The 12,239-nt window shown below is 44.5% G+C and overlaps 1 protein-coding gene across 8 annotated transcripts in view; it reads right to left on the bottom strand.

The window, feature by feature from the left end:
* The window catches only part of LPIN1 (lipin 1), a 141,462-nt gene that overhangs the window by 24,031 nt on the left and 105,192 nt on the right, over positions 1 to 12,239 (bottom strand). For all 8 annotated transcript variants that reach the window (XM_030920691.1, XM_030920696.1, XM_030920693.1 and 5 more), the window contains 3 exons: positions 11,584 to 11,676; positions 8,025 to 8,104; positions 129 to 255 (listed from right to left, as the gene is read on the bottom strand). In XM_030920691.1, coding sequence (XP_030776551.1) covers positions 129 to 255; positions 8,025 to 8,104; positions 11,584 to 11,676 — 300 coding nt within the window. The remainder of the gene's footprint in view (positions 1 to 128; positions 256 to 8,024; positions 8,105 to 11,583; positions 11,677 to 12,239) is intronic.

The following is a 12,239-nucleotide window of genomic DNA, read 5'->3' as shown; positions in this document are numbered from 1 at the left end:
AGGGACTGCAGGCCCGCTGGGATGAAAGGTGACAAGTAAGGGGCACATCCCAACCATCACACAGCCTTAGGAGTCTGCAGAAACCTCATGTGCTTACAACACAGCCACAGAAAGCATGGGAGACTCACAAGCTGCTCGGAAGTCAGCCGGAGAGTCTTCTTGTAGCTGACGTTAGGCAGAAGAGGGAGGTGGCCTGCGTTTGATGGCTTGGCAGCTGCGCGCTCCTCATCACTGGAGGATGATTCATGCTTTACTCTGGAACACACAGTGATGTCATCACCAATTAGAAAATGCATCTGGGCAGCCACAAAAAATGCATTAGCCTTTAATCAATAACTAAGTCAATCCAGTCTCTCCTGAGTCCCATCTCTTGGGTGATCATTTACCATAAGATGCTAAATTTATCAATGAACTCTCACTACATCCCCATTCATGCATCTCTTGCATTACACATGCAGGGGCTGCCTCTCCTCATTCACTTGCCTATTGATGAGCTACCATCACTATTTTAAGCCAACAGGTTCCTATTCATGACAAGCAGGGTTAAACTCCCTCTTGGCCTAGGAAGATGCTAACTCTCTTCTCTGTCTCTCTTCTCTTCCTATCTGTGACTGTAGGCCAAGCGCTTGGAGTCCAAGTTTCTACAAGTCCAAACTCATCCGTCAGTTCCCTGTATAAAGTTTGCCAAATATACAACTCCAAGGAATTAGGGTCTTTCTAGGACTTACGGACAGGTGCCAGTGAAAGCAAGGAAGAATCACCAATTCTACCCTGCAGGATCCCCCAGAGGGTCATCCCATGAGCAAGGAACATGCCTTACTTCCCTGCTCAGAATATACAGGTCAGTGGGGAGCTAACTCCCCACTAACTCCTCTAGACTTTTTTGTTCAGTGGGGAGCTGGGAGGTGCAGGGTGGGAATCAGGCTCGTTTTCTTTAAATAGTTCACATAAAGTATATCTGTAATTAGCTGTTCACTCAGTGAAAATCCTGCTATGACATAATCCCCAACCCAGTAGTATTAGCTCTGCCTTCCAGGACCACTATCTTTGAAAATGCCTCAATGCTATATGAAGCGCTTAGCAAATGTCTTAGACTAAATGGAAAAGGCTGAGTGGCCCCGAAAGCAGCACATCCCAAGCCCTGCGGTACTTTGCCTTCCTACAAAGCTTCTGGCTCAGTACCTTCCTCTTGGCAAGGTTAGCATATACACAGAGCTCCAGCTCATTTTTTTTTAACTGTTTTTTTTATTTTTTATTTTTCTATTGACATATTAATTGCACGCATTTATGGGGTGCATGTAATATTCTGATAAATGCATACATTTGCATTTATCAAAATATCATGCATACCCTGATCAAACCAGGGTAATCAGCATATCCATCACCCCAAACTGTAATCATTTCTTTGTGTTGAAAACATTCCAAATCTTCTCTTCTATTTTGAAATTTATAATAAATTACTGTTAACTATCATCATTCTGTGCCATCAAACGCCAGAACTTATTCTTTTCATCTAACTGTATGTTTGTACCCATTAACCAACCTCTCTTCATACGCCTCTCCCCTCTACCCTTCCCAGGTCTGGTAACCACCATTCTACCCTCTACCTCCATGAGATCAACATTTTCAGCTCCCATATATGCGTAAGAACACGTGATATTTGTTTTTCTGTGCCTGGCTTATTTCACTTAACATGATGACCTCCAATTCCACCTATGTTGCCACAAATGACAGGATTTATTCTTTTTTATGTCTGAATAGTACTCCATTGTGTATATGTATCACATTTTCTTCATCCATTTATCCATTGATGGACACTTAGCTTGGTTCCATATTTCAACTCCTGTGAATAGTGCTGTGATAAACATGGGGGTGCAGGCATCCCTTTGACATCCTGATTTCCCTTCCTTTGGATAAATACTCAGTAGCGGGATTGCTGGATTGTATGGTAGTTCTATTTTTAGTTTTCTAAGAAATCTCCTACTGTTTTCCCATAATAGCTGTACTAATTCACGTTCCCGCCAACAGTGTTTAAGAGTTCCCTTCTCTCCACATCCTTGGGAGCATTTGTTATTTTTTGTGTTTTTGATAGTAGCCATGTTAACTGGGGTGAGATGCTATCTCACTGTGGTTTTGATTTGCACTTTCCTGATTAGTGATGTTGAGCAAATGGGACTATATCACATTCAACAGCTACGGCCCAGCAAAGGAAACAATCAACAGAGCAAAGAGACAACCCGTTAAATGGGGAAGACACGTGCAAACTTCTCATTCAACAAGCGGCTGATACCCTGAACGTACAAGGAACTCAAACAACTCAACAGCAGAGAAACCAATAATCCATTTAAAAGTGGGCAAGGATCTGAATTTCACAAGAGAAGATGTACCAGTGTGTGTCTTATATTTTTATGTCAATAAACTCTCTCCTCTCAGTGCTAACTTCCTCTCATCCTACTGCCTCCTGTTTCCCCTGCCCTTGCCTCCCTTAGGATCTCCTATGCAACCTACAGCTTTCGGACCCCATAAGTGTTCATTTAAGAAGTGATTCCCAGTCTCACCAACATGGCAAAATCCATCTCTACAAAAAATTAAAAAATTAGTTGGGCATGGTGGCGCATGCCTGTAGTCCCTGCTACTTGGGAGGCTGAGGCAAGAGAATCACTTGAACCTGGGAGGCAGAGGTTGCAGTAAGCCAAGAATGTGCCACTGCACTCCAGTCTGGGTGACAGAGTAAGACCCTGTCTCAAAAAAGAAAAAAAGAGATCCCTACAACCCAGTACTGCCCAATTCTGGGGAGACGTGAAGGAGGACAGTGTTCCACAGCACCTTCACTTCTGTGTTGTTTCTAACGCACTTGTGTGGAGACCTGGCTCCTTCCAGTCCTAGAATGAGCAGGCCCTGCCTAAGCACCTGCTCCCTGGGCCCCAGGAAAGGGAGGTCTGTGGGCTTCGGGCTGCTGGCCCAGAGCTCGTTCAACCAACACTCAAGCATACCATGCCTCGCATCGATGGCACGGCAAATAACCTATTCCTACTCACACAGGGCTTGTGTCTAAATCACAACACAGAGACCTGGGCTGAAGTCAAAGATTTAGAGATCACTGGGACAGAGTCCTGGGGGAATACGCCATGGCAACAGGAGGCTGAGTTGAAGGAGCATCGGCTAGAACTGTGGTTGGTCTGTGGCGGAGCTAAGCTACACGTGGATGGAACAGTGCCATGACACTGGGGGCTGACTCTGATTCTAGGTGGCATGGAGATGGCACAGCAGTTAGACTCTGAAAAACACAGATTTCTAGCCCTTGGTAACTTCAGCCTGTATTACCTTGGAGAAATCACTTCTTCATCTTTTAGCCTCGATTTCTTATCTTAAAATGCAGAGGAACAACTGAACCACATCCACTCAAAACTTCAGGTAACAGGCTGGAGAGACCTGGACTGGGAGACCTAGACATAAGCCCCAGCAAAGGCCGCATCCTAAAACATTCCTCCCTGGGCCTCAGTGGGCTCCTCTGTAAAATGACCTGGTCCGACCAAAGTCCCTTTCAGTTCTGACACCTACAGACCCTATGAACCAGGCTGGTTCTTCTCAACTGACAACTTGGAGGTTTTCAGACAGGGTAAATGTGGTCCTGGAGCTAGTACAGCCTGGCAAATGCTGCTAGGGACGGGGGGTGGTGCAGATTTCCTTGTCAAGCAGAAGAAGAAAGAGGCTACAGGCCCCTCATTGAATGGGAAAATGTTTATGTTCCAACCAAACAGTTTGGAGTGAAATGAGATCCAAATGTGAAGCAAAGCTCTTGGTGACAACAGATTGATGTGTACCTCTGCCGGCGGGATGAGGAGGCAAGGCGGAATGGCTGTGATTTCCATCTGCTGCTTTAAAAAAAAAAAAAAAACCACTAAATTTGTGCAGCATGCCATGTTTGAAGGAACACAGAAAGGAAAACACAGATACAAAGACTAAAATGCGAGATGTGCAGTTGGCTGTTGGTGGTTTCGGCTTAGGGCAAGTACACGGTCATTTGCGGCTGCCACGTCCCACATCACGCCACCCTGCACAGAATAAAATGTCTCCTTTTCGGAGGCCCCCACCCCACCCCTTACAATGGCTCATTAAATGTTGCTTGCTTTACAGTATCTGCAAGAAGCAACAAAACAAAACAAAAGGGCTCATGTCATTTGAAAATGTGTGCACAGAAGAGTAGCTGTGAACAACATCTAAGTTAGCACTTGTCAGTGTACGTTTTTCAAACGGTATTTTAATTATTTGTATGGTGACAAGCTGTTTGCTCAATTATGGGACTTCAGGGACTGTTACGTCAATCAAGTCTGTCAATTAGGAAAACATTCTGACACCTTTTTTTTTTTTTTAGTCAACTGCATGACTCTAATAAGGAGACTCAAAGTCTGAGATGCCAGTACAAATTAAAACGTTTACATTTTTCAAGAGAGCTTTATATTCTTTTCAAAATCTGAGTTCTTTTTCACAAGAACTAATTCTTAATTTTTCAGGTTTGATGAGGAACCATAGTGTGACTAACTCAAAATGGCGAATGGTCCAGCTGTTTCTATTTGACGGGGAAAAGCATTTTTTGCCCACATTTGAATATGATTGTATTGGACAGTGAGAAAATCCGTGACACCCCAAGTAAACTGCAAGAGCTGAGGTTCCAACTTGGGAAGAGCTGCAGAAGTGTCTCGCTGCTCTCCCCACTCTCCTGGGGTCCTGCCTGCTATGGCTAGAAGGAGTAAGAGTAAGAGCAGTGCTGGCACCAGCAATGCCACTGTGCCCACTGTGTATAGGCCCCTCCCAGTGGCTGTCCTCTTCCTTCCCTTGTAAACCTAACTCTCTGACCCTCAGGCGCATCTTCCCCTAGGTCTAAGACTGGCTATATTAGTCTGTTCTCACACTGCTATGAAGAAATACCCAAGACTGGGTAATGTATAAAGGAAAGAGGTATTAATTGAATCACAGTTCCACATGACTGAGGAGGCCTCAGGAAACTTACAATCATGACGGAAGGCAAAGGAATAGCAGGCACCTTCTTCACAGGGCAGCAGGACGGAATGAGTGCAAGCAGGGGAAATGCCAGATGCTTGTAAAACCATCAGATCGCATGAGACTCAATCATCATCACGAGAACAGCAGCATGGGGGAAACAGCCCCCCGATCCAATTCCCTCCACCCGATCCCACCCCTGACACGTGGGGATTATGGGGATTATAATTTGAATTTGGGACATTTGGAGGGGGGAAACAGAACCAAAGCATATCATTCTGCACCTGGACCCTCCCAAATCTCGTCTTCTCACATTTCAAAACCAATCATGCCTTCCCAACAGGCTCCCCAAAGTCTTTTTTTTTTCTTCAGATGGAGTCTTCCTCTGTCACCCAGGCTCAAGTGCAGTGGCATGATCTTGGCTCACTGCAGTGACCTCTGCCTCCTGGGTTCAAGCGATTCTTCTGTCTCAGTATCCCCCGAGTAGCTGGAATTACAGGTGCATGCCACCACGCCCGGCTGATTTTTATATTTTTAGTAGAGACAGGGTTTCACCATGTTGGCCAGGCTGGTCTCAAACTTCTGACCTCAGGTGATCTGCCCGTCTCGGCCTTCCAAAGTGCTGGAATTATAGGCGTGAGCCACCGTGCCCGGCCCAGTCCCCCAAAGTCTTAACTCATTTCAGCATTAACTCAAAGTCTACAGTTCAAAGTCTCATCTGAGACAGGTCCCCTCTGCCTATAAGCCAGTAAAATCAAAAGCAAGTGAGTTACTTCCTAGACACAATGAGGGTACAGGCACTGGGTAAATACACCTGTTTCCAATGGGACAAATTAGCCAAAACGAAGGGGCTACAATCCCCATGCAAGTGTGAAATCCAATAAGACAGTCAATAAATTTTAAAGTTCCTAAATGATCTCCTTTGACTCCATGTCTCACATCCAGGTCATGCTAATGCAAGAGGTGAGCTCCCACAGCCTTGGGCACTGCGAGAGGGTAGGAAGGACTTGGCAGACATCTTGCATTTAGCCCACAGAGTCTATTTTAAAATACTTGAAACTGTATGGTTTGGGACTGAACGCGTGTCCTCCAGGTGACCACAGAGCCACCCTCCCCAATCAGTTTCTGCACTCTGGATCATTTTCTCATGAAGTTGCCACAAAGACCCAGTGAGATGGGGTCTACTGCATCGGTGTTACTCTTAACCCCATTTCACAGATGGAGACGCTGAGAGGTGGATTAATTTGCCAAAGATCACACTGAAGGCTGTTGGACAAGGTCCCTGCTCTACATCCTGCTCTGTGCTACCTCTTGTGTTTAGAAATTATTGCCAAGACGGAGAAGGTTATTAAAATGAATTCCAGGAAAATGGGGCATTTCTAGTGTAGCTATTTAAGTTGGTTTAAGTTGCTGAGAGCACCTAGTTTTGCATCTTTCTTTGTGTGCCTCTTTCGGGGTAGCATGCCTCCCACGCAGCCTCCAGGTCAGCTCCATCCCAGCCTGTCTGGGCACTGACGGTGGCACTGGCATCTTTGCTCAGATGTGTCAGGGAGCTTGCCCGAGGTCCAATGGTTACCAAGGAGCACAGCTGGGATTCCAAACCAGACCTGCCTGACTCTAAAGTCGGCTGCTTCCACTACAGCTTGCGGAGTAAACCACCACTTATCTTAAAAATGTCTGGTTTCCATGCTGGCTGCTTGATGGATCGCTCAGAGGGTGGCACGTTCTTGGCCTGGGCTCCATCCTCAACACACCTGCCTTTTCCCTTCCAAGCGCACTCACAGCCAAACTCAGAATTCCCAGCTGGGAAATATTGAGACCCTGGTGCCTTTCCATTCTTTCTTGTGCCTGTGAAGCACAGACCAGGGGTGGGTCAGCGAGGAGGCCCCTGGGACACCACCAGGGGAAACGGAAATGTTTCCCTTCAAGAGCATCCCAGGCGAGAGCGAGCCAGGCCATTCACAGGCACATTCAAACTCACCCCTGCCAGGTCCCACAGACTCGTCTCCACCCTGTTCTTCTCCACAGAGAACAATAAAGAAATCAGATCGTTTCCTACCTGCCTCCCACATGGGTTTCTGTGTGTAGTAAAGAATCCTAGATGTAAAATTATTTAAGACGCAGAGCCATGGCCAGGATTCAGAGGAATGGAAAACCACGCCTGCCTCTCCCATAAATCAACAACACATGGAGAAAACCTCAGTGGTTCAGTGATGGTTGAGCAACACTTTGGAAAGCCTACTCTGTGGGGCAGTGGCCTCCAAGATACAACAACGAGTAAGATGTGGATCTGGCCCCAATAATCTGTTAGCACTTTCTGTCTGCTAAATAAGAAATGGAATCCTGGATTTCTTCAGCACAGAAATGCTGTAAACAGGAAGTAATAAGTAAAAGATGGTACAGAGCACATCATTCAGTGTCAGTATATGATACCTGCATCATAATTAGTGTATAATTGGACTGTCCTCAGAGTCACCTCCAACCCCATACAAAGAGATTAACCTGAAGACAAACCACAAATACTGATCAGTATCATCAAAATCTAACCTCTCCTATGCCAAGTGAATATGAATCCATGTCAAAAGTATCAACTTAAGTCGTGGTCAGTATTTAAATTGCAGAGAAAGGCAAGTTCCTTCAGAAGTGAAACTTATTTCCATGTTATCATTAGGGCTATTATTTATTATCGTCATCACTGACATTATTCTCACTGCTATTATTGTCATTATTGTCATCATCATCATCATCATCTTTGTATAAAGGACAATCACATGCCAGGACCGTGAGAAATGCTCCAGTTATATTATCTCACTTAAGGCTCACATTTATTTTGCAAATTAGCTATCTAAGGGAACAACTGCATCCATTTTGCTCACGGGAAAACCAAGTTAAATAAATTGCTCCAGGTCACCAAGTGAATCACAGAGCCAGAGTTGGAACCGTGTGGTGAACCCTAGCTGCATCCAGGCGGCATGTGCCATGAACTTGGACACTGCAACATCCCAAGAAGCCTCCTACCGCACCTGGTGGCCATGCTGAGCTGCGGTGGTTGCTCTCCGGTGCTATGTCCGTTGCCAGCCAAGCACTGCTCCGGCTTACTTTCCTAGAGAAGGAGGAAAGAAAGAGTCACAGAAGTACCACAGAGAAGGGGCTTGCAGGCAGCTGTGTTTTCCCAGGGGCTTCCTTAATGCAGGATCCCTGAAGGTAGAGCCTTCCCCAAGGACGCCCACCCTAGCCATCACCCCAGGAGGTTCTGGCTGTGTTTGTTTCAGTGAGTCCTGATCGCTCCTTTGCTAAGAAGTATACGATTAAACCAAGAAATATTTTTGACAGAAATGAGTCTGTTATCCGTGAGTGTTGGTGGCACCAAACCAAACTCCATCATCACTGTAGCTTATGCAAATGCTTGATCAAGGGCTGCTTGGATTCTGGGGGCCTTTCAAAATATTTTCTTGAAATTGCTGATAGAAATGCTTGAAAATATTTTCATACCATATTTTGCCTGGGGAAGATGTGAAAGCATTTTCTTCTTTTCCAAGATCACATACTCTTAATAGAAAATCCTCTGTTGGTGTACTGGAAAGAACCTTGGATTTCTAAGAGAACACCTGGGCCCCGTCTTGTCTCTCTTGCCTACAAACTTTGGGCAAGTCATTTAACTGTTCAGAACTTCGCTTCCTCATCTGTGAAATAGGGGTGATATTCTCCATCTCCTAACGCTGCTATGAGGACTAAAAGAGACTCTGTGTCTGAAACACAAAGCTAGGCACACAGCAGACAAGGGAGGACGGAGATCGGCAATGACCCTATGGACAGAAGAGACCAGAGAGAAATGCCAAGGGACCAGGGGTAAATGACTAAATCTCTTTATCTGTGCTCGTTTCATGAGGAGACAGGTTAACGATTTCTACTACAGTCCTTTAATAAAGAAAATGAACAATACAAACAACATAATAGGGTGACTGTCTTAACATATGATTAGCATGAACTAATTTCAAATATCCTTTAGGTTTTTTAATAAGCACACAAATAATTGATATAATGTGTCCAGTTTTGTTTTATCTATTTATCATGTGACTTAGCCACCACTATTAGCAATTTCTTCTTAGGCTATTTCCCAAATATGTATCTAACTGAAATTATGTTTTAGATTTTTAAAGAAACATTTAATTTCATAATTGTTCCTTACTTTATAGCAGCACTCCACTTAATTCAAACTGGTGAGAATTTGGATATTCTACAAAGAAGTCATTGAAATATACTTCCACCTTAAATTCTAGAACATTCTGCTCTCTAGTAGGAAAACTAGAGAGGCCCTTCATGCTTTAAGGCCTCTAATATAAAGTATATATATTTGCACTCATCTGTCTGTAGCCCTTGGAGATCAGTAAAACTGATAAGAAGACCTCAGATATGCTAACAGAAAATGTCAAAGAACAACTATATCTTGATAAAACTCTTCCAGCAAACGTTTTCCCTTTCAACTAATGGCATAAATAGAGTTCATGGCAGTTTATGATTAAAATAACCAATCTGACTGTTGTCCCTGTGGCTTCTTCATACTACTTTCCGAGAGTAATCAGCACGCCCTCAACAAATATTTGCTGAACCCCCACGCTGGGTCCAATATGGGAACCAAGAACACCAAAGCAATCAGAGCCATACATGGTCTCTGCCTCACGGAGTTTTGGGTCTAGACAGAAAGGAAAGGTTCATCACATAGTCACATTAGTAATTATATAATTATCAACTATGACAAAATTTATGGAGGAAAAGTTCACAGGCAGAGGACAGCAGACCAGACTCATGTGCAGAGAAAGGGCTACTGGATCTGCTAGTTAGCTAAGCGAAGCAGGGGAGAGGGGTCCACAGAATACTACGTAATGAAAACAGCATGTGCAAAGCCCCCAGGGTAGAAGGTACCTCCAGCCATTGAAGCTAAAGCACAGAGAGCAGAGGAAAACAGCAAAGATGAGATTAAAGAGGCAAGCAGGAGCTAGAACACACAAGCACTGTAGGCCGTGATAAGGACACCAGCCTTCATTATAAGAGCCCTGGGGAACCACAGTAAGGCTTTAAGCAAGAAGCAACATAAATGGGAGCAGTCCCCTAAAGAGACCAATGTATCCGCAGTACAGAGAATGAAGAAGCAAGGGTGAGGATGGGTGCAAAGAGACCATCTGGAAGCACCTCTGGGAGAGATGACAGTAGTGCAGATTCGTGGGAGTGGAGCTGGAGAGACATGGACATGTCAGATAAGTATTTAAGATGGAAAACTGATAGGACCTGGTGTGGGAGTGAGGCTAAAAGCATGAATCTCACCCACGGATGGACAGTGGTGCCCTTTTCTGACTATGGCCCCAATGATGGAAGAACTCGCAAGAATCCCATGAGTTCAACTCTGGAAGTGTTAAGTTTGAAATACCTCGAGGCATCCGCAGGACAATGTCTGCTTAGTTGGCTACTTGATAAATGGATGTGGAGTAGAAAAGAATGTCCGGTTTGGAGACAAAAATAGAGTCATCGCATGGGCAGAAGGGAAAAGTAAGAAGTAAAAGGAGAAAAGGTGGCCTAGCATGAGCTTTGAGGACCCTCCTAGAGGTGACTAAGCCAGAGCGGGAGCAGCCTGCCAGGAGGAGGAGGCCCAGGTGGACACAGGGGCCTGGGAGCCAAGCAAAGCAAGTGCTTCAAGAAATAGGAGGAGAAGGCAACGAAGATCTGAAAGAAATCACAGGCACTCATAAGTAAGGCCAAAGCCATGGACCTTCAGACATGCCATTTCAGTGAAAGGACTCAGAGAATTAGTCAACTGCTATAAGTATATATACCTCATTAAAGTTGTCCTCACAGGCAGGGCGTGGTGGCTCACGCCTGTAATGCCAATGCTTTCAGAGGCCTAGGCAGGCAGATCGCTTGAGCCCAGGAATTTGAGACCAGCCTGGGCAACACGGTGAAACCCAACTCCACTAGAAATGCAAAACTTAGCCATGCGTGGTGGTGCATGCCTGTAATCCCAGCTATTCTAGAGGCTAAGATGGGAGGATTGCTTGAGCCTGGGAGGCAGAGGTTGCAGTGAGCTGAGATTGCACTATTGCACTCCAGCCTGGGTAACTGAGCGAGCCCATTTCAAAAAAAGAAAGGAGGGGAGAGGAGGGGAGGGGATGGGAGGGGAGGGGAGGGGATGGGAGGGGCGGGAGGGGATGGGAGGGGAGAAAAAGAAAAAGAAAAAAAAATTGTCTCCACAAGCAGAAGGAAGATATTTAATTTCTTAAGAAACTGAATTCCCAAGGTGAATCCCTTCTTTTATAGATGACGAAATCTTACCATGAGGGAGTGACTGGACCACAGTCTCCTAACGGTTACAGAGCCAGGGGGTGACGCCTATGCTGCTGGCTCCTGACCTTCCTCCCCACCTTCCCCATGTTCCGCAAGCCCTAGCCCTAGTTCATGGCAGAGCTAACTCATGAAAACTCAGCACTAGGGCCTATGTTCATTTCTCTGATGTAAGTACATGAAAACCAATCTCACTACACAAAACCAAAACTTGCCAAGTGCGAGCACTGCTTTGTCTCCTGGGCTTACCTCCTTGATCGTGGCATTTCTTCCCCTCCACGAAAACCACCATCTTCCTCCCTTCTTGGGCATTTTATCCCTCATGATAGATTCCACAGTGGCCTGTTTTAAATGGATGGTAACATAAATAATGGAACAAAAAAAGATCAACTTAGCACATTCAAACCAAAAGAAACATACATGCAAATTAAAGTAAGATTTAAAAAAAAAAAAATCAGAGAAAACACAACATACTATTTGTGGGTTAAAAATTTTAGAGAAGCAAAACCTAATGGCGTCCAAAATTACATGAAGGTAACTTAAGCATGAAGACTTAAGAAGATGTTAAAGGAATAAACAAACAACAAATAAAATACAACACAACAACAACAACAGAAAAAGAAAGCATTAGAAATCATTAGTGATTAGTAAGACTGGAACTTTTCAAATTAAAGTGGCTAACTGGTTAAGATATTATTACTCTCAATATGATTATAAAATAAAATATGAAATGATTAATATGGGGTAGAGGATAAAACAGTTTTCAACAAAAGGTAAAATGCATAGGATATTTACGAAGTGTAAATTTCTAAACATTTACATTAACAGGTACATTTGATTTAAAATCTCAAGTATTAAAAAGAAAATTCATACTTTTAACTTAGGCAAATGAGTTTAACGGGGAG

Source organism: Rhinopithecus roxellana, chromosome 17 (assembly GCF_007565055.1).
Source record: "Rhinopithecus roxellana isolate Shanxi Qingling chromosome 17, ASM756505v1, whole genome shotgun sequence".
NCBI classification, from domain to species: Eukaryota; Metazoa; Chordata; class Mammalia; order Primates; family Cercopithecidae; genus Rhinopithecus; species Rhinopithecus roxellana.
Note: the sequence above shows the minus strand (reverse complement) of the source record. Positions and strands in the feature narration are given on the sequence as shown.